A 24,248-nucleotide genomic window follows, 5' to 3' on the forward strand; every position below is an offset into this window, starting at 1 on the left:
GCTTGAACATTTAGCTATTTTTCGACATAATCACCATTTCTGTCGATTCATTTTTATAGACGCTGAGGCAGTTTTTGCATGCCCATGTCATACCAGCTCGCCGCCATGTTGTTCAGAAAATTATGAACCTCTTCTTTCACCTCGTCGTTGGAGCTGAATCGCTTTCCGGCCAAACGTTCTTTTAACCTAGGGAACAGGTGATAGTCACTGGGCGCCAAGTCAGGACTATGGAGTGGGTGGGTGATTATGTTCCACTGGAACTGTTGCAGGATAGCAACGATTTGCCCAGCGATGTGTGGGCGAGCGTTGTCAAGGAGAATGTGTACGCCCTTGCTCAGCATTCCTCTTCTCCGGTACTGAATTGCCCGTTTGATTTTTTTTTTTCAGAGTCTTACAGTACCTGTCAGCGTTAATTGTGGTCCCAGTGGGCATGAAGTCGGCCAACAATACCCCTTTCCGACCCCAAAAAACGGTTGTCATGACTTTACCGGCAGACTGTGTTTGTTTGAATTTACGCGGCTTTGGCGAATTGTTGCTTGGTCTCAGGTGTAAAGTGGTATGCACAGGTTTCGTCACCCGTGACAATTGAGTCCAGAAAGTTGTCCTGTTCGGCTGCAATGCGGTTAAGAAATGAGCGGGAAGCATCAACTCATTGCCGCATTTGGTCCTCAGTCAGCATACATGGCACCCATCTTGCGTACACCTTTCGGTAGTTCAGTGTTTCCGTTAAAATTCTGAGAGCGGTGCTTCCGGAAACTTCAGGAACCAACATGCAGCGATCATCCAGGTGATCCGCTGATCTTCACGCATGCTTTGCTCAACGTTCAACACTGTCTCCTCAGAAATTGACGGTCTCCCGCTCCTTTGTTCGTCGTGAATTTCGCTCCGACCAGCTGCAAACTCTCTACACCACTTGCGAACATTTTTGACATCCATGCACGACTCACCATACACTTCCGTCAATTGGCGATGGAGTTCAATCGGCGCAGTGCCCTTTTTGTTCAAAAACCGAATAACTGCGCGCAATTCGCACTTGGCGGTAACATCCAACGTTGGCTCCATTCTCAACGGCTGCCAAACCAAGACAGACCGCCTCAGCGCAACGTGCGCATGTTTACACACAGCGCGTGAAGCACTCTTCGTAACAGTGTGACCAACTGCCACACAAACAGAATTCTGTACTTATAAAAAAAAAAAAAGAAGGAGACCTTACTTTTGGGATTACCCTCGCATATATAGCGAGAGTTTCACGAATGATTAGAGGGAAAAGCGCGCGAAATATACCTCATGTGCAAAATATGTCCCGTTACTGTAGTTTCCTTGCTTGCTGACTGCGGGCAAAGTGCGTTATTAGCAAGTTTCTTTTTGTGAGTGTATTATACATGAGTTTAGAGAGTTTTACTTTCTTGTGAGGAACAGCAGCATACGACGAGTTCGAAAGTAGTACAATATAAATTCAGTCTGCAGTATATCAGGTAAAATTTTGGAACATGCCGTTAGGATGAATGTGAAGGAACTTGAGGCGCCCAGACCCATCAGTGTAAACCCAAGCAACAGTTATACACGCAATTTTAACAGAGCAATGTACAATCCAGCTAAATAGTTGTGCGCGCTTCATCACTTAAAAGTGCATATTTTTGTAATACACAATTATAAATACGACAAATACGATGTGCAAATTATCACGGCGGTCAGCCAATAATAGGACAACATCCGTGACGTCAAGGAAACACCACTGCTTCGTCACGTGAACTCATAAACGCCGCGGTTTGGGCGCACAAAACACTAAACATCTGAGGCTTAGGAATAAAAATACCAAAAATATAAAGCACACAGCGAAGTTAACATAACACTGCATTAAAGATCTCCGTAAAATGTGTCCTTTATTACAGAGCGGTCTAAGGCGCTGCAGTCATGGACTGTGCGGCTGGTCCCGGCGGAAGTTCGAGTCCTTCCTCGGGCATGGGTGCGTGTGTTTAGGATAATTTAGGCCAAGTAGTGTGTAAGCTTAGGAACTGATGACCTTAGCAGTTAAGTCCCATAATATTTCACACACATTTGAACATTTTTGTCCTTTATTACGATTTGTTGTGGTAAACTGTCGGGAAATGTGACGCTAGAGGATCAATAAGCTACCTGTAGATTGTGTCTTGGAGTTAGCTTTTGATGTCACTTATTGATTGACTATAAAACGGATAGAAGATACCATATGTAAACGTTTGGCCAGAGTGTGATATAGCCGCCCCCTCCTCCTCCTCCTCCCCCCCCCCCCCCCTCCTGAAATCTTGGTTGTGGTGACAGATTGATCTGTAGCGTGGCTCAAGGTCTAGATCAGTTCCGATCGATAAATGTCTTAGCCTTCCCCAGTATGGAAGTGCTTTCAGGAAAATGGGCCCTCATTTGAATACCTCATTTAAATGAAAATTCAGTCACCACAACATCCAGCTGAACACAGCCAATATGTACAGCAATCTGCACTCACTCCTAATTTTTCTAGCTCCCTAAGTAAAACTGACAGAACTTATATTTGAACTGATCTGTATACAGTTGGTTTAAATACATCAGCTATATATTAGGAAAAAAATACGTCCTATTTTTGAAAAATTCCAAGTCTGGAAAAGTAAATACCTGAACTATGGACATAAATCCGTAATAAGAGTAGCATTTCTTATGTATTATTTTGAAAGTTACAGACAGAAACGTAAAATATGCCGTATAGATTTCGGGAGTTTCTTTCAACAGTAGTCGGGTGCAATTTCTATGGTGTTTCGGTAGATATGTACAATTTCATTTTGAGTCGCGATCCTACAAAGTCACTACATAAACCAGTCTCTTATTACTGCCGCTCGGCGTCTGCTCCACAATATGGCTATATAAGCACATCAAGAATAATTGGTCTTGATTGGATTGCACATAAACTGTCATTAAAATTACATATACTGTACATTGTGTTTATGCGGCGTCGTGTGTCCGCGCAACATTCAAAACGCTCATAATTACATCACACAAAATGAGATAAAAAAAATAATATTCTGCCATTATCCAGTAACTTACAGTATGTAATGCTTAGAGCCCTTACACTAACTGATTACGTTACGGGTCTAACCACTTTGAGTTGTTCATTCTGACTATTTCGGTCGAATGACGCGAAAATGTGAAAGATACAGGGTCTTAGCAACAATTCCCGTTCGACTCGAAAATCGATAGTCCTTCAAGATTTGAAATTTATGCTCCACACAACTTCGCATTCGTTCGTGAAAGATCGGGTGACTTTGCAATCCCCGTTTATTACCAAAAACCCAGATATTTTGATATCACTGACTCATGGTGGCAACTTAATAAATTAGTTAAGATCCTTTCCCTAAGAAATTCATTAAGCTTCCGAGATATCCAGTGAAGTCACGACCGGAATGCAGATGCTCCTGACGTACGATACAGATTACATGGCTGTTGCAATGAATATGAGCTACGAAAAACGAATAAAAAAAACTTCAATTCCACGGAAACTAATTCAGTTTATTGGACTCAATTTGATCTCGCTAAGTCAGTTTCTCCCATTAAATAGCATCCCCAACTAGTTAATGACTCCACGAGCTGATACAGGCCTCTTCGTGCTAACCACACGGCGCTCACTAAGCCATACGCTTGCCCAAGTTTTCTGAAACGGAAAGAGTTCATCATTCAACAGCCGTGACCAGGAAACGCACCTACACATTTCTATAAATTTTCCGTACTGGAAGAATATTTTGTGAATCACAGTATATCGTCCTTGTCCAAACTTCGAAATCACCACAGCTATTCAAACAGCACCTTCTTTGCAGACAACCGTGGTTCCTACACCCAGAAGGCCTGTCGACCGACTCTTCTACTTCGCGAGCTCCAAGCATCTCAACGAAATTGTTTAAAAGATTCAGGCCTTTCAGTCAGCATCAAGAGTAGATTGTAGGTATTTTCATAAGTCATTTCCTGGTCCCGTTAATAGGACTTGAGATGTAACTGATTCAACAAGGAAATAATAAATTGTTAGACACAGAGTTACACAGAACTGTAGGACCCCAGCAGGTGCGAGATAGAAAACATTGCTTTTCTGATGTATTGTGTGTCATTAACAATATTATAATAATATAGATCGATTGTTGAGAAACGCATATGGTTAAAGTGGACATCAATTGTGCAGAGCAAATATACGTATGTATGCCTATCTAAAACACGATACAAATTATTGAAAAAAAAACAAGGGAAATTGTTAAAAGTCCAGTATGAATCTAAATACATGCAAAAGTAATGTAAAGCGCGACAGACTCTTATACATCTCAGGTCTGTCTATATTTGTCATTGTCTTCGCCACTGGCTGTCTGGTTACAGTTGTCAGATTTGACTAAATTATTTTTGTCTTAATGGCAAGAATTGTAATTAAAATGAATATTGTACTACATCTATTTTGGAACTTCTCTATCGAACGGGCACATAAAATCACACAACTTTTTTTTTTTTTTCCTTAAGCCCTCGGGACTGGGGTCTTCTGGACCAGGTAACCCTTTCGTTCTATCAATAACCTATGTGTGAAATCTTATGGTACTTAACTGCTAAGGTCATCAGTCCCTAAGCTTCACTACTTAACCTAAATTATCTTAAGGACAAACACACACTCCCATGCCCGAGGGAGGACTCGAACCTCCGCCGGGACCAGCCGCACAGTACATGACTGCAGCGCCTTAGACCGCAATAACCTGTATTTAATGTTTATTGCTTCGCCTTACGTTCCGTGTGATCCTTGAAAATTCAGTTGACTTTGTTTAGACAAAACGTTATTTGGTGCAAATAAAATTAATTTTCTTCATTAATTTTGTAATCCTACTCGTCCAATGCATTACAGGGGTCTTTCAGACCCCTTAGTAAACATGCCATCTTTCTAATGGTTTACTTTTCTTTTGTCTCAATGGCAAGCTATGTTGGCAAGATTACTTATAACAGTTAACACTTCGCCACTGTTACAGTCATTACTGAATATTCAGAAGTACTGTGGACGCTGCAGTCGAGTATTCTTTTGATAGTAAGTGTTTACCGTTACGCTAAAGTTGTTTCATTGAGCATAGGTTCAGCTTCATAAGCAAAATAATTTTGCAAGGTAGGCTACGTTCATTATTTACTTACAGCTTGAATTCCATACTATCTGTTAGAAGTAAAAGCACATCGTCTGAAGTCATAGCAAGTGATAAAAATTTTGAATCAACGATTTTTGAATGGCTTGAAGATGAAGCTCTCTTTGATAAAGAAGATGACAGTGGTCTCCAGGAGAATGAATGTGTCTTCTAGCGCTCCTACTAAGAAAGTAGTGAAGAATCAAATAAAAAAAACTACAGAAATGCTGATTTCTTTATCGCACATGATGGAACTAAGTGGAGTAAAACAGCGCCTCCAACCACGAGAATTCGAGTATGCATCATGAAAAATTTCACCTGTTCGAGTAAGGGGTACTGTAATTTTCACTCCTAGGAACGCACGGGACTGCTTTGTCTCACAAAGAACGCTAAATGAGACTTGCACTGTACTGATTTCGAAGGTGGGCGCATCGCTAGTATATAAAAAAAAAATGACAAAATGTTACGCCTGAGGAAATGAATGCATTTTTTGGGCTCCTGATTATTGCTGGTGCAGGTAGAAAGTGAGATGTGCCAATCAAAGAGCTCGTTCACGATAACTTTGCCAATTCTACTTACCTCGCCACATTTTCAGTTAGCAGATTTGAAGATATACGAACAGTCTTGAGTTTTGATGAGAAACGGACCAGTTAGGCCAAGGGAAAGAGTGACAACATGGCACCAGTTTGCTACTTTTGGGAACTTTTCATATAAAACTGTCGACAAAGGATGCATCCCAATGAAACTAATTATCGATGAACAACTTTTCCCTGCAGAGACCGTAACAAGTTTATTCAGTACATTCCCAGCAAACCAGGCAAATATGGAATCAAAATACTTTGGCAATGTGATTTTTGACTTCATATTCTAGGGATGGTTTTATCTATACTGCAAAGTCAAAACAAATCAGTGTTTCTTCCACAACAGTAAAAACAATAAGGAAGACACTGAGAGACACCTCAGCAAATATTACCATGGATAATTTTTTCACAACTGTTCCTTTATTTGAAGAACTACTGCAGGACAAGACAACAGCAGTGGGAACTCTGACTCAGACAGACAGGAAATTTCACCACAAATGAAAGCTTCCAAGTCGAGGGAATTTGTATCATCAGTTGGTTTCAAAGACAATTTATGTTCCCAAAAAGAACAAAAGTGTCATACTGTTAAGTTCTTTGTACCACACTGCCACAGGAGATGGAGAACATAAAAAGAAACGAGTGTTCATTTTATTCTCTAACAAAATTAAATAAGGAGTTTTCCTCTTGACCAGAAGGCACGTAGATACACATACAAGAAGACAGTCAAGGATACAGCCATTCGTCATATGGACAAACATTATGGATGTAGCAGCCATAAATGCCCTGTGTCAAATTTCACAGGAACACCCCAATTACCAGGAAAGAAGATCCGACAAAAGAAGAATTTTACTCAAGAAATTAGGGCATGAAATAATATATTATCATATGGAGTCCAGAGTCAACAACCGACGCCTTCAGACGAATCTTCTACAAGCCATGGCACGTTGTGGAGTTACTCGCTAACGGCCTAATATTGTGGAAACTGGAAGATCACCAAAAACCAAAAAGATGATGTTTCATGTGCCCACATCGACAAGACAGACAAAATGGTCAAATACGCAGTAAATGCTGCACAAACATTAGCAAAGAACATAACGTAATTATTTGCAAAGAGTGTCTCTTTCAATGAACAGAGATCTTCTGGTACTCCCAGTAAAATTAAAAGAAATTAAAAAGCAATTTATGACAACGCTTGTATACTAAAATAAAGGTGACACTAACGTAACAGATATTATGTCATCATTCTGTTATCGTGTGACCGAATTTTAACGAATTCCTTTTAGCACTCATATGGATGACCTCACAATTTTCGTTATTTAGGGTCAACTGCCAATTTCCGCACCATTCAGATATTTTTTCTAAATCGTTTTGCAATTTGTTTTGATCTTCTGATGACTTTATTAGTCGATAAACGACACCGTCATCTGCAAACAACCTAAGACGGCTGCTCAGATTGTCTCCCAAATCGTTTACGTAGATAAGGAACAGCAAAGGGCCTATAACACTACCTTGGGGAACGCCAGAAATCGCTTCTATTTTACTCGATGAATCATATCCGATTACTTATGATGTGCAGGGGATCGCCATCAATCGCCGTGATTTTCGTGTAATTATTGCCTATGAATAAAAGTGTCGTTTTCGATCGTCTCACTGCCTACTTCTTTGACTTGCCTTCTGGACTATACCGTAGCCATTCTTTCTATGTGTGGTCCAAGTTTCTTCGAGCTGTGTTACTTTGCAGCGACATATCATGCGAAAGTTACTTTCGTCCATAAGTTGTTATACCAGTGTATTGTATACCCAGTATACGAATTCTGCATTTGCATACTTGTGGGACACCTCTCAGCTTGGCGCCACAAGCGGCCACTTGTCTTGATTGAGCTTTAAACCCGTCCTGCCCATATGACGGATGCTGTATACGACAACCTCAAGCCCACTGTCGCACTACATTACTTTGTGTCCCCTGTACCTAACGGGCACACAAAATTCCTTTCTAAAAAACAATGCTGGCTACGACAAACAAATCGACAGTTTTCGTTGACGTAGGGCGTAGTATGAAGAACATAGTGAGCACGATTTGTTATGGCTGACTCAACTTACATATCTTCAAAAACGGAATTGCAAATATCGACGAAGCAGCAGAGGATATTCGCCTTATGGCTTAGCAGTACACACCAGGTTTGTTATAAAAGTTCTGTACAAGTCCTTACTGATATTACTGTATGTTGCAAGTGTAATGTGTTGAAAAACAATAACACAAGCATGGAGTTTGTTTAAAGAGGAAGATTCTTACGGTTTAGATTGCTAACATGCATTGAAGGAAGAATACTTCTCTCATAAGCGCGACGGGCACATAATAGGAATTTCTATGTAGTGAGCATTCAGAGGAGCAAAACAGAATTTTATGTTGCTAGCATACACTTCCTCCAAAGTCACGGTATAAAATTTGGCCGCATACGCCGAGCAGATATTGAATTCATTACATCGCCAGTAAGGACATATTCCGTTCAGAAGGATCATGGAATTTGTACGCGCAGCTGATACGCATCTAACAGTCTGCATTCAATATCTGGAATCGACTGCTTTTCAAGCTTTGAAGAAAAAAGGCAAGGATATTTCAAGAGTTTCCACTAAATGTCATAGTTTACATTATACGTTTTTTGTTACACAAAAGAAGGGATAGGCGCCGCTATTTTTTATAATATTTGCTGCACTTTATCGTACTACCGGGTCTTTGCTTTAATAAATGAATGCTGCAGAGGCGTTGGGAGTTCTCTTCCTGTGACACCAAAGTGAAACTGACTAGGAAGTCTTCGAATTTGGACGAAAAACAACATCTTTACGTTTCGTTTAACCTTAACAAAACCGAAATATTAATCACACAATCATTTCTTCACGCCATATGTATTAATAACACAGTTTACTGTTGTAAACTTTTTTTAATCAAGCATAGTGGTGGTTGTTCTGAACCAATGTCAAGCTGTCTTACATAAGCCGTATTAGCAGAAGACGATTGCTCGAAATGTTTGTACTATGAACAGATTGACTGACAGCAAACTACTGAATTTATCAAAAACTTGTGTCATAAATATGTACATGACTATGTAGTCGCGTAAATAAGCCCTACGGTATTAACTCTTTATTACATCGTATCGCGATGTCTTTCAACACACAAAGTGCTTCTTACTGCTATGATAACCGTAACTGGATATTTTTAGTACTCATCTTTGTAAAGTAACTTTTCCTTCTCTTACCTCTTTCGATTTACATCCGTAGCAGCAACAATTACCATTGCTGAAATGAAATGAAATGTAGTACGGCTAGGACCTCCCGCCGGGTACACCGGTCGTCTTTTGAGCTGACGCCACTTCGGCGACTTGTGCATCTATGGGGATGAGATGATGGGGAACGACACGACACCCAGTCCCTGAGCGGAGAAACTCTCCAACCCAGCCGGGAATCGAACCCGGACCCCTTGGCATGACAGTCCGTCACACCACTCAGCTGTCGGGGCGGACACCATTGCTGTTACACAATTAATTCCAGGTTGACGTTTGCGAAACGCACACAACGCTTTGCTCACTCCGTAGACATAAGCTTATTACATACTGAGTATTATATATTACTTATATATTAAGTATTATACTCGCTACGGTACATTACACTGTTCCACAGAAAATATGGGTACAATGTAATCAAGTGATCGTTCGCAATTCCAGCCCGCAACGGGTCGTCACAAACTGTAGAACATACGTAACAATCATCCATGTAGCCTCGGTCAAGTTAATCCGTAGAACAGCAACCCATAACGAAGTCCAGTAAACAGTCGTGACTCCGAAGTAAGCAAGGTAAATAACGGGCGGTTATAACTAAAGTGCAGAAAATCACAAAGGTCCAATGTGGGCTGTAATTATCTTACGGCAGCGAAACTGCGTAGGTATTGTAATGCGTCAATGAGGATCCGATTTACGTTGGGAAAAAATTAGCTCCAATTTTGGCCACCAGGAGCAAAACTGGCCCTGGGAATGCTAGAAAGACGAACAGAAATGTTTCCATGTGTAACGGATTAGTAACAGGAGAATAGAAGGTTAAACAAGTGAGAAAGGCATAATGTCGATTTTTATTCTTAACTGCCGCTTACGCGCTGGTGGCCGAGCGGTTCTGGCGCTACAGTCTGGAACCGCGCGACCGCTACGGTCGCAGGTTCGAATCCTGCCTCGGGCATGGATGTTTGTGTTGTCCTTAGGTTAGTTAGGTTTAAGTAGTTCTAAGTTCTAGGGGACTTATGACCTCAGCAGTTGAGTCCCATAGTGCTCAGAACCATTTGAACCTGCCGCTTACGCAGTTCGTTCAGTGTGAGCACCAGAGACATCAACGAGATGCCGCATGCCTAAAACGACGTTATCAACAGTTGCTCGCAGCGTTCCGGTGGAATATGGTCCCTGTATACTATCTTTCAGAACAGGTAGAGACCGAACGTGTCACTGGTAAACTCTTTCTGTTAGATGTTCCCGAGGGTCAAAAGTCACATAGATTCAAATCAGATGATCCTGCATGCCATGCATCTGGAAGACGTCGGCAGGTATCACAATCGTGGAAGGTTGCATTAAAAAAATCTTTCACTGGGCGAGCGACATCAGGTTTTGCCCCCATCTTGCATGAAAACAGTGGTTTCCTCACAGTTGCGCTCTTCCAGAGCAGGAATCACGTGCTGTACAAGGAGGTGTCGATAACGTGCAGACGTCATGGTACACTTGACAGGCCCTCTGGGTTTATTCTCTTCAAAGACGAACTGACCAAGATTAAAGATGCTTCTGAATCAACACCGCACATTCACATACGGCGAGTGCATTGGCACTTCGTGCAGGACACGCGGTTTAACAGTGCCACAAATTCGGCAGTTCTGTATATTCAATGCAACCTGTAGTGCAAAATGTGCCGCGTCACTCCACAGAATATTATTTGGGGACCACATGTAATCAACTTCGATCCGTGCCAGAAACCGAAGCGGAAATTCAGAACATGGCTGCGGATCATAAGGTCTCAGTTGCTGCACCGTCTGTATCTTGTAATAAAGACCGAAAAACTTTCTGTGCTGTTGACCATGGGATGGACACTTCTCAAGACATTGCAAGACCACTAGCACTAGCTGGGACGCATGCTGTATGGTCAGTTACAGCAACGGCAACCTCGTCGGTAACTTCCATTGGGATAGGACACCTTCCTCTTCCAGGTGCGACACCGAGCTCCCCCATGTTGTCGAATTTTATCACCACCATCTTTAAACCATTTAATGATCGTCCCTCTCTTCAGACTCTCAGTCGGCGATACTCACTCAATGCTGAACTTTAATTGTTCCTCTTCACATACAACAGTTTCACCAACAGCGCGCAGTCTTTCTTCTTGATAGCCATACTGTTCATTCACGTTATTGCTTGTCACATGACAACGTGGATATCAAACTGTCATAAGAACAGTGTATAGCGCCATATTTGCACCTGGTGGCCAAAACTAATTTCAAATGTGCGTGTGAACTCCTAAGGGACCAAATTGATGAGGTCATCGGTCCCTAGACTTACATACTACTTAAACTAACTGAGGCTAAGAACGATACACACATCCATGCCCAAGGGAGGACTCTAACCTCCGGCGGGAGGGGCCGCGCAATCCGTGACATGGCGCCTCAAACCGCACGGCGAACTAATGTTTTCCAGCGTAAATCGATTCCACTTTGACACATCTGCAAATTTACCAAGTTTGGCTGCATCTTATAATTACAGTCTACACTGCACCTCAGTGAGTAGCCGCACATCAATGATAGCCACGCGGTAGTTAAGCACAGCATGATGCGATGTGTCTTGCACCGGCCCGGTGTCGGGGTTTTATCTCCAGCTCGACGTCAGCGGCGAGGCCCAGTGACTATAGAGTCAATGCAGACGCGCTGAAAGTGTGGTGTCGTAGCTGGTGGGAGGCACCGAGACCATGCAGTTTGCTTACAAAAGTGTACTGATTTTGACTGTAAAGCTAAATGACATGGACTACCGAATAGTAGCTGCATGTTTCAAAATCAAGTTTGACTAGTTGTGTGCTAGCACCATTAATAGTCTGTAGAAGCTTCCTATTATGTGTGCTGTTCACAGCTGTACACACATTCAACGACAGCTTCGAGATTTTTTTTTTTACTTTATTTATTCTATGGTCGTTTATTAAACGAGCCAGTGCGAAACGATATTTGTCTTTTCGTTGACTAAATGAAACGAATTTCGAGTAGCAATCCCTATTTGGAAATTCTCGTTATTTCGTTTACGATTAAAAAATTGTTATTGCTCCGAGGTGATTATTAGGATGCGTCAGCTTTGAGTAATCTGTGGATCATACTACGTGACACGGGACAGATCAGCTGAAATCGTTTCTTCAAGCAACATGCTGAAGTTAATAATGGATGTTCCTTCATATAACAAAAAACCAATTATCGAAGTGCACAGTTAATATTCTGAACCAAAACGCTACACTACTATTAGATGAAATCTGGAATAATGTTTATGCTGAGGTTAACGAATATCACATTGCGACATACCAGTTTCATTTAGTGAATATTTCGATGATTAAGTAGATATGACAATTTTCTACAGAGTACGAACACATTGATTTTATCCTCTATTCATACATGTTGATAGCCAACTAGACTACATACCTCAATTTCAATACATACACTCATTATATAGATGGGTTATACAAGTAATTAAACTTTCGCTATCTGAGAGGGCTCCCATGACAACGAGTGATCATAGGACAAAAACTTCACGAAAACAGGTATAAGGACATACGGAGGAGAGAGAACGAATAGCCCATTGGAAGAACCACATTTTAATTTCCACATGAGAGTAACGTTTGTTAACTGTGTACCGTGCTTACGTTCCAGGCTCAAACGTTGCTCAATGTACTCACGACAGCTAGAACCCCACTAGATGTACCATTTCACAACTGCTCGCAGCGCTTTTCCGACGGTGGACTACGGAATGTTCAGCTATCGTGGCACGACCTGTACCCTGCTTCAAGACCGCAGATCGCGTCCAGCATTCTCAGCCATGTGAAAAAGGGCTGTCCTACTTATGACGATTTTCATGATGTTTCGGGCTTAAATGAGAATGAAGTTGTGAATTTGATAAATGTACTCAATCTCTGTAATATCGATATAATCAAATTAGTTGTAAGACTGTGTTTGACCACAGACGTTCGTCAGAGTAAATCAGATAATATGTTTTGAGGAAAGTTATTGAGTAAATGAGATTATGTTAGTGGAAGAATGATAAAAACCAGCCTTTAAGGTAGTCCATTTACAACATTACGTATGGTTGAAGTTTGCTGCAGAAATTTTACAGTGCAGCATATCGTCCTGTCTTATACTTCAAACAAGTGTCAATGAAGGTAACTGTACACATGACTTATCAAGAAATATTTTTGCTAACTTTATGAAAAAGTGTATTGTTATCTTGGGTTAATTAAGCATAATTAAACTTGGAATCTTTCTTCTCATTTATCAGTTGTTAAAATCAGTTCCCTATTTTCATTTCCTTTCAAGATTGTTTGCACACTCGCATTGCAAATGGCTCTGAGCACCATGCGACTTAACTTCTGAGGTCATCAGTCGCCTAGAACTTAGAACTAATTAAACCTAACTAACCTAAGGACATCACACACATCCATGCCCGAGGCAGGATTCGAACCTGCGACCGTAGCGGTCGCTCGTCTCCAGACTGTAGCGCCTAGAACCGCACGGCCACCCCGGCCGGCCACGCATTGCACTTCGTGAGTTGTGCACTGAGAAACATTTTATGCAAATTGGTAAGATGCCTCCTTGCATTGCACAGTGCAAGGGCGGCAAATGAAATTTGATTTTTAACAGTCACATGTTATTCGTAACAGCGACAAGTGGCAGAGCAGACGAGCGTTCCGTGCGCACAGGTAGGCCAATAAGTTGAATTATCGTCAAAGTTGACGTCCACCGTAATGCCCAGTGATTGTACTCTGACAATGTGTTTGTGAAAATAATACATCAGATCAGTTCAGCTCAGAAGCGTAATTCAAATGGCTCCAAGCACTATGGGACTTAACATCTGAGGTCACCAGTCCCCTAGACTTTGTTGTTGTTGTTGTGGTCTTCAGTCCTGAGACTGGTTTGATGCAGCTCTCCATGCTGCTCTATCCTGGGCAAGCTTCTTCATCTCCCAGTACCTACTGCAACCTACATCCTTCTGAATCTGCTTAGTGTATTCATCTCTTGGTCTCCCCCTACGATTTTTACCCTCCACGCTGCCCTCCAATACTAAATTGATGATCCCTTGATGCCTCAGAACACGTCCTACCAACCGATCCCTTCTTCTGGTCAAGTTGTGCCACAAACTCCTCTTCTCCCCAATCCTATTCAGTACCTCCTCATTAGTTATGTGATCTACCCATCTAACCTTCAGCATTCTTCTGTAGCACCACATTTCGAAAGCTTCTATTCTGTTCTTGTCCAAACTATTTACCGTCCATGTTTCACTTCCATACATGGCTACACTCCATACAAATACTTTCAGAAATGACTTCCTGACACTTAAATCTATACTCGATGTTAACAAATTTCTCTTCTTCAGAAACGCTTTCCTTGCCATTGCCAGTCTACATTTTATATCCTCTCTACTTCGACCATCATCAGTTATTTTGCTCCCCAAATAGCAAAACTCCTTTACTACTTTAAGTGTCTCATTTCCTAATCTAATCCCCTCAGCATCACCCGATTTAATTTGACTACATTCGATTATCCTCGTTTTGCTTTTGTTGATGTTCATCTTATATCCTCCCTTCAAGACACCATACTTAGAACTACTTAAACCTAACTAACATAAGGGCATCACACACATCCATGCCCGAGGCAGGATTCGAGCCTGCGACCGTAGCAGCAGCGCGGTTCCAGACTGAAGTGCCTAGAACGGCTCGGTCACAGAGGCCGGCCAGAAGCGTAATACCATTCAGACTTCAGTGAAGTGCTATCTTGTGAATTTTCAAGCAATTCTATCAGGAAGTTAGATGCATTAATTTTTATGTTCATTTGCTCTGTAATTCCAATAACTGTTCATATACAGTGATTGTTTGCAGGACTAAGGATAAAGATTAGCAATATTCAGGTTCAACTTTTTAATCCGAGTCATTTTGTTTAGTAGTCAGATGGCACATGTAAATTTCATTGAAAACGGATTGCTTTCTCGCAGGCGAATTGTTTGATGTACAGGTTATTATGGATTTCGGATCGTAATGCTATTCTGACTTAAATTTAAAATTAGTTTTGTTGCTGTTTACCAAAATTCCAGAATTCGATGCTCAAATAAGACCTACGTATTTCTCAGCCAGGAAGTTGACAAGTAATAACACTAGCTTAAAGCATAAGGAACGTTCACGTAGCAAGAGTGACATCAACAATTTGTGGCGCTATTTGCATTTGGTCTCTCCCAGGAGCAATTCCCAAATCGCCAATTAATTCGAGCTTCTGAATCATGTTCTTCAAACTCGGTACGGAAAGAGAACCTCTCCGTATTCCTTTAACGCGTCGATATTCGCGAAGGGCAGCACCACTATTGCTGTTTTTTATAAAACAGCTTGACGAGTAAAGCCCTACTCGCCTGTCCCAGACCCATATCGACTGTCGGCAGTTGTGTGTTTCAACCCTACGCCGCCGTACCAGTACCGGCGCCTAACGGCAAGTCAAGACACTAACACTAATAACAATGCATATCCTGCAGAGCCCAGTCTGAACATCATTCCTGTTGTGTACCCATACGGTAAATAGTATTCCGTTTACAATGGCTGAATTAGCGAAAGTTTAATTGTAACCACCCTGTATAAAAATATTATTACTCACAATCATGGCCAGGTTCCACGTTCGAGACTCGTTTTATCATATAGTTTTAATTTAACAGGAAGCTCCAGAACAGCTCACACTCATTATGTATCCTGTAACTTGTGGTCTAACGTTCCATACTCAGATTCCCGTCTGTTAATTTACAATATTACTTAAACTACAACATCACTCATAATCGCTGCAATCTTTGAGAAGTCCAGAATTTATATTCGTCCACCACTTAATTTTCTCTTATTCATTGGATTACAAATAACGTTCTGGATCACTGATTTATCTGCGCTTATTGATTCTCCACCGTTGGAAAACTACTTTCGTATTACCCTCTTCTCTTCCCAGCTACGTCTTGCCAGTTACAATTTTCTCTTTTTGTTCCCTTGAGTTTTCCAATGAACCTTTACTTGTAATGTCCTTTTGACTTATGTTCATTGAAGTTTCCCCACCGTGGTTCTACTTTTACTTCCTTCGAGTCAATTTTATTGTCTGCTCCACGTGCCATAATCTGTGTCTGGACCATGCATTATCGCAGGAATAAAACAGTCTGTTTTAAAATCGCTTGTTGACATTTATTTTGCGACTCATAACCCTCCACTGACATTGCAATAGGACCCTCCCGTTGCTCTTATAAATAAGTCTCCCATTCCCAATATCTAAGGTCTCGGTATCAGTTCTGGAAGAGTTTCAATACTTTTCCTTGTTCTGTAACCCCGTATTCTTCAGTTATTCCTTCTCTCACCACTTAGTTTATTTTGTTTTCTCCATTCCCCATTCTTCTGTGACTCTTACTTTTATTTCACACTGCAGTGATTCTGAATTCTGTATGTATAATAGTAACAGACGATAGTAATTGTCAAGACACATGACATGCTTGCCATAGACTAATTGTATCTTAAAATTCTGTACGACATTCTCTTCGGGTCTGATTCGAGTTTGGCCGTCGCAAGGTTTATCATTTAGCGCAATATACTTGTCAGCCAATTAAGTAGGCGACAACAAAAATATGGATTTATTGTTCTAGGTTCGTCGTGTACAGTACAGTATTGGTCATGTCTTCTTTTACATCTTCAATTTTAGTTCGCACTTTATCTATGGATGAATGTTTTTCAGTTCTCTTTTCCGAGAGGAATCATGGTTATTCCTCCATAGCTCTGCGTATTCTTTCTCGCCAGTCTACTGAATAAGTTTCCTGCAGCTCGGAGCAATTTTAAGTATTCTATTCTGTAAGCAATACATAGATGATCCAATTTCTGATTATTTCTGTGCGTTGCGGTTGTACCACCTCCAGTCCAACCATTGTGCATAATGCAACTCCTACGGGCCATTAAGACAAGTAATAAACAAAAAATTGCGGTAATACGTCAGTGAGGCTACTTACAAAGATGAGAGGCAAGAGGAATGTTCCCAGAAGAAGTGTGGTAATGCCTATGGTGTCGCCCCTGAACTTGAACGAAATTTTTGGGTCACCACAGTAATACCCTGTCTTCGCACTGGGAATAACTCCGGACTCTATCAAGGCGAGAAGAACAGCAACTGAAACAGACAAAGGAGGAATATAAAGATCAACAGGAGAAATCTCAGTTAATAAAACAAGTTGCATTACATACCGAAGTACAGTGTAAACGTGCTCAGTGAAACATCATTTTGTCATTTGCAAAAGATGCATATGCATTACCTTACTGGACGTCGACGGATACCAAAGCGTCGGTTAAGACTATTAAAGAAGTTTACGTTACCAATCCTTAGACTATATAAAGTAAAAGGCTATTTACAGGTCGATAATTTTCAGTACAGAGCACTTTAATAGCTCCGTAACTGCAATAAAATTCAGTTGTGTAGAGTCTCAATGAGCCAGTGTCAGATATAGGATCGGGGTTCCATCCCAGGTTGATATTGCCTTATGCAGAAATGTGCAAAGTCGAATGGTAACTGGAGCTTTATGTTAAAACTGTGGTCCCCTAAAACTGTTTGGATTAGCCATATTTCATGTCGGACAAACACAGAGATACGCCACTTCTAAAATGCCTATACCCAATAAATGTAGTTTATATACCGCCTCACATAAAACGTGAAGTACATGGTCGGACGTCAATGTAACTTCGTACACGTATACATCATCGACGGGGATATAAATGATTACAGTTGCAATTCTCTGTGACAGAACAGCCACGAGGGTACACTAGTGTTGTTCGTGTTCAGTGGTGTTACCAGGCCTGGTAAGGTACACAGAGGGGTGAACAGTACCACATGGTGAATGATTACTGTGTAGGACAAGGAGATGCTGCATGCTCTTCTGAGACAGCAATATCAACACCTGGCAGGATTTGAAACGGGCGTTAATTTACAGTCTGCTCGAATCGTGCCATGCGCATATTTCTAGGACATTTGGAAGTGACAGTGGCCCGATGTTGGACTGCATGGAAACTTAAGGCCATGCATATTCGTTGTCGAGGTTCCGGACGACCACACTGGCCCATCACAAAACAGGATCGTTGTACTGTGCACTCCTCCTATGTGCGCCTGCTATCCGAGAGCAAGTAATGGGCTACTTGCAACATTCTGTACCATATTGCATCATTGTTCAGACACTAACAGCAGCCGGACTAGTGAATTACCTCCCATGCGTAGGATGCCGTTAATATCACAACACAAAAGGCTGTTGTTGGAATGGTGCCTTGGCTGGGAAGCATCTACTGCTGATAAACGGTGTCGCGCTGTGTTCAGTGATGAATCGCGGTTCTGCGCTACCCCGTATGTTCATCAATGGTGAGTATGGTGGAGACCCGGTGAGAAGTCTCATTCTTGCAATGTTTCAGAGGTGTGCTCCGATGTTACTTGTGACGTCATAGTGTGGGGAGCCATTGCGTATGACTTCAGCTCATGGCTGGTAGTGATCGAAGGAACCCTGATGGTACAGTGGTACGTCACAGACATCCTGCATCCTCATGTAATACTTCGCATATAACACTATGGTACTACCATTTTTCGACCGGACAATGCTCCTGTAACATGGCACGTGTCCCTATGAACAGTCTGCGTGGTGTTGAGATACTCCCGTGACCAGCAAGATTCACATACACTACTGGCCATTAAAATTGCTACACCAAGAAGAAATGCAGATGATAAACGGGTATTCATTGGACAAATTATTATACTAGAACTGACATGTGATTACATTTTCACGCAATTTGGGCGCATAGATCCTGAGAAAACAGTACCTAGAACAACCACCTCTGGCCGTAATAACGGCCCTGATACGCCTGGGCATTGAGTCAAACAGAGCTTGGATGGCGTGCACAGGTACAGCTGCCCATGAAGCTTCAACACGGTACCACAGTTCATCAAGAGTACTGACTGGCGTATTGTGACGAGCTAGTTGCTCGGCCACCATTGACCAGACGTTTTCAATTGGTGAGAGATCTAGAGAAGGTGCTGGCCAGGGCAGCAGTCGAACATCTCCTGTACCCAGAAAGGCCTGTGCAGGACCTGCAACATGCGGTCGTGCATTATCCTGCTGAAATGTAGGGTTTCGCAGGGATCGAATGAAGGGTAGTGCCACGGGTCGTAACACAACTTAAATGTAACGTCCACTGTTCAAAGTGCCGTCAATGCGAACACGAGGTGACCGAGACCTGTAACCAATGGCACCCCATACCATCACGCCGGGTGATACGCCAGTATGGCGATGACGAATACACGCTTCCAATGTGCGTTCACCGCGATGTCGCCATACGCGGATGCGGCCATCATGATGCTGTAAACAGAACCTGGATTCATCCGAAAAAATGACGTTTTGGCATTCGTGCACCCAGGTTCGTCGTTGAGTACACCATCGCAGGCGCTCCTGTCTGTGATGCAGCGTCAAGGGTAACCGCAGCCATGGTCTCCGAGCTGATAGTCCATGCTCCTGCAAACGTCGTCGAACTGTCCGTGCAGATGGTTGATGTCTTGCAAACTGGCCCATCTGTTGACTCAGGGATCGAGACATGGCTGCACGATCCGTTGCAGCCATGCGGATAAGATGCCTGTCATCTCGACTGCTAGTGATACGGGGCCGTTGGGATCCAGCACGGCGTTCCGTATTACCCTTCTGCACCCACCGATTCCATATTCTGCTAACAGTCATTGGATCTCGACAAACGCGAGCAGCAATGTCGCGATACGATAAACCGCAATCGCGATAGGCTACAATCCGACCTTTATCAAAGTCGGAAACTTGATGGTACGCATTTCTCCTCCTTACACGAAGCATCACAACAACGTTTCACCAGGCAACGCCGGTCAACTGTTGTTTGTGTACGAGAAATCGGTTGGAAACTTTCCTCATGTCAGCACGTTGTAGGTGTCGCCATCGGCGCCAACCTTGTGTGAATGCTCTGAAATGCTAATCATTTGCGTATCACAGCATCTTCTTCCTGTCGTTTAAATTTCGCGTCTGTAGCACGTCATATTCGTGGTGTAGCTATTTCAATGGCCCGTAGTTTATCTGTTCCCAGACCAGCTCGGGCGTCAAACCGACTGGCTACCACACTGGACTAGCATTCGAGAGGACGACGATCCAAATCCGCGTCCGGCTGATTTATGTTTTCCGTGATTTCTCTAAATCGCTTAAGGCAAATGCCGGGATGGTTCCTTCGAAGGGGCACGAACGCTTTCCTTCTCCATTCTTCCGTAACCACAGCTCCGTCTCTAACGACCTCTTTGTCGACGGCACATCAATCTCCTCCTCCTCCTCGGGCGTCAGCTCTGTCCTAGCGCCCGTATCCAGGATATCAAGGACCAGTGGCAACACCTATAGGCCACTTTTCGTCAGGAGAGGATACAACGTCTTTATGACACCATTCCCAAACGAATCAGAGCATGCATCCGGACCAGAAGGTTCCAACATCATACCGATAAGTGGGTTCATATAGCCAAGTTCTTTCTAAATGTAGCTCGACTTTTTAATCAGTGAAATAACATCACATACCCTCTCAACTCGTGAAGTTTCATTTCGTTTCCTCCTCCCCTTCTGTGTGTTTTTCTTTCTTTGTCGGGCAGTGCAAATGGACCTTCGGGACTGATTTACTCTGAAGTGAAGTGTGAAGTGAGAGCCCCACTTGAACGAAACTGAGCAAGACAAGGTCATTACAGATGGGGCTCAAGCTCGAAACGCACAAAATGGGGAAGAAAATCGGCAGTGGCCTTTTCATAATGTATATTTCGACATTTGCCTAAAGTGATAAAGGGAAACCTGAACCAGGGCTTGCTCTCAATCCTGTAATTCCTCCACGCCGACCAAGTGACCAATTCATTGTAATGGATATGAATTTGCACTTCAGCTAGACAGACAGCATTGTCACGACCTACAGAAAGACTTCATGTCTCTAAGCACTCTGAAATGCCTGAATTTTGTTTCACGAGACGTGGAACGTAAGCTTTTGCAGTCACTCGCTCTCCCACATCCCCACTATTAATTAGAGATGTTACTGAAAATGTCGTCTGTTTGCATTAATGCACAACTGACATCTGCGAACTGATAACTGTTTATCACGTTCAAAACAACTAGACGTTTCACGAATAACGGCTGCGGCTTCTGCCGAACGGGCACCAGCTCTTCTGGGATGTATCAGTGTCTTGTACACCAAACGCTATATTCCCCCTCCCTCCCTCCCCCCTCCATCGCCCCCCCCCCCCAACAAAAATGGAATCCATAGGTGAACAGCAGCTTCTCTAAAACAATATTCATTACCTAGAGCTTGACCACATCGCTGGACCCGAAGCAGAGAAGCGGAGCACCTGTGGCTTTTGTCATATAAAGCGTTTCTTTTTACCTTATCTAAATATTCCGAAATCGTATATACGTAGTGTTTTTTGAATTATATATTTAATACATTACGCTAATTGAATTCTCTGGTAATAGCACGCTCCGTCGCATACCCAATATACCCGCTGATCCCTTCTTGACATTAAGGTGAACAGATGTTCTCACATCGAAACGCTGTTTTTAAATAACCTAGAGATTTTGCATGTAGAAGCTGCATATTCGACGATGAACACGTTCTCTAGCTCTGTCACATTACGTAAGACAGTAACTTAGAAGGTCGCCTCACCACAAGAAGCAGGGGTCGCCATCGACCATCTGTATCACACTGCTAGTAGGTGGTATTCGCTGAGTCTGAGCGCTTCATAAATAAAGTTAAACGTTCGCTCAGCGCTATCATCACTTAAATCCATTTCATAAATAATTCAAAAGCCAAGATCGCTTAAACACTGTTTACTAGATGACCGGTTTCAGAACAGTAAAGGTGCCACCATCGGATCTGAATGTAGCTTAACATGCATAAATTATTTGGATATAACGATACATGAGGCAGACCAGCTGATATAAAATCATTGTCGCAGAAATAAAAATTAAAAAACAACTGCCCTCATGGTTGTTTTTTAATTTTTATTTCTGCGACAATGATTTTATATCAACTATCGTTATATCCAAATGATTTATGCATGTTAAGCTACATTCAGATCCGATGATGGCACCTTTAGTGTGTTGAAACCGGTCATCTAGTAAACAGTGTTTAAGCGATCTTGACTTTTGAATTATTTATGCAACAGAGTGACCGCCCCACAACACATTGTGTGTTCACTGTTAAATACATTTCAGTGTACCGTTTATTTGAGTTAAGCAATTATCACTGGCTAAGTACAAAACGTGGAATCAAGATTCCATAATTATTCGAAGGACAGAGCTTTGAAGTAAAACTGGCAGTAGTTATAGCAGTTTATCGGCCATCACATTTCGCATGAACGTGTGCGCAGCAAAAACAGTGCACGTAGTACAGGTAGGCTAAACTGTTACAAAGTTCTAATTACAGCGAGATAATAGGTTGAAAAAGCCCTTGAATTACTTAATCGATTCCACGTAAGCCACTACGTATGCTGGAACCAACACATTAGTGTATTACTGTAGCAACTTTTTGTTTTTGTAGCCAAAAGACCTGATGTAGGACAACAAAAGAAGGTGGAGAAATTTTCTCCACAATGTTTTCCACGCTTGCGTCAACACACACAAAAACAGAACCATGTTCAAACAACTTACGGGAATGCAGACAGGTGACGCCTTCGGCAACCGCCAATATTTCGACGGGGTTCACCCTGTTAAGACGCACGTTATCAGGTGAGTGATGAAAATAACGAGGAGGCACGTAAGTCGATGGCCTTCCAACAGAATTTGTCGTATTCTGCGAAAACATAATCTTTGTTTTTCGACCACCATCTTATATCAATGCCCGTTTAGGGCCTTCAAAAGAGGAACTTTATTTGCGTAACGTAGGTAGCTACCTAACTCATTGCAGTCGTGGCATGTCATACGTTGGTCAGACCATTAAGACCATCGAGGACCAGTGCATTAAGCATAAGCGTCACTGGCGCATACACCAGTCGAGCAAATTTAGGGCTATCAACTAGCAGCCCGCCCAGTCGCACAGGCTATGGGACCCATAACCCGAACTCAACAGATTAGCTATGGCAGAACATTGCCTCGGCACCGGTCATCGTATGGAATATAGCAAGGAGATTCAGACACGCACTGTCAGCTACATAACTTTTCCAAAATATGTCCCGTTTGCGCAATACACGAAACGGTACCAATACAACAGAACGAGATACGACAACATAACAGTAGACCCATATCTATAAGGTAACTCAAGCGAAAGTATCTGTCAATGATTTTATACAACCCCTCAGAACGAAGTATATAATGAGGTCAATACAATAGCGCAAAATTTTTCGTCATCATGTGTGTTCGGGAATGGATGCCTAACAGTTAATCATCTGTCCACCAGCATGTAATATAAGCAGCGAGCACATGTTTTTGAGTGGGAAGAGAAACGGAAGCGATTGTGGGTGATTTATCGTGGATAGCGAGAAGATCCAAGTGTTCACAGGAATTTCAATTATGCTACAATTCGAGGACGTTAACAGAGCTACAGAAATTACTTCAGGATGGACGAGCAAACATTTCACTTTGTGCCAATGAAAGGAACCCATCATAACTGCATAGGAGATACCCATTTAAGAAATACTATTTATGATAAAAACCGTCTCGATGTTACGGTAAGGCTTTATGTGATGGACGAAACAGTGTGTTTATTCAAATAAAAGAACAGCCTATGCAGAAAAAGACTTCTTTCAAGAATTTTACACCGACTATAAACCCATCCATAAAAGAAACTCTTGTTACTTGTCACGTATAGATGCGTTCAGCCATTTCAGTTATTCCCAACTTCGCGGGCCAGTACCTGCTTAAATGCCGCTGAATGATACAGCTAGTTTCTTATATGCTTTTAATCGCTTGTTGCGGTTTTTTTTATCCGCGTTGTTTGAATTATGCAGCGTTTCATTCTGTTCATATTGCTAAATGGTCAGGGGTGTAACAATTTGTGGCGATATGTAATGGGATGATCACATGGGATCAGTTATGGGTATAGCAATGGGCTGACTTCGGTTCACACGTAGGATACTGGGGAAGTACAGTCTAGAAAGAAGATTGCATACAAAACATTAGCGCGATCCACCAGGTGTGTGAAATCCATATCAAACAGGACTATTAGGAAACAAGGAAAAGCAGCACGAATGGTCACAGTTTTGCTT

At 42.2% G+C, this 24,248-nt stretch overlaps 1 protein-coding gene across 2 annotated transcripts in view; it reads right to left on the reverse strand.

The window, feature by feature from the left end:
• The window catches only part of LOC126253012 (phospholipid phosphatase 1-like), an 889,365-nt gene that overhangs the window by 12,101 nt on the left and 853,016 nt on the right, over nt 1-24,248 (reverse strand). For both annotated transcript variants that reach the window (XM_049954065.1, XM_049954066.1), the window contains one exon: nt 16,996-17,150. In XM_049954065.1, the coding sequence (XP_049810022.1) occupies nt 16,996-17,150 (155 nt within the window). The remainder of the gene's footprint in view (nt 1-16,995; nt 17,151-24,248) is intronic.

The sequence above is a fragment of the Schistocerca nitens genome, chromosome 4 (assembly GCF_023898315.1).
Source record: "Schistocerca nitens isolate TAMUIC-IGC-003100 chromosome 4, iqSchNite1.1, whole genome shotgun sequence".
In the NCBI taxonomy this organism is placed as follows: Eukaryota; Metazoa; Arthropoda; class Insecta; order Orthoptera; family Acrididae; genus Schistocerca; species Schistocerca nitens.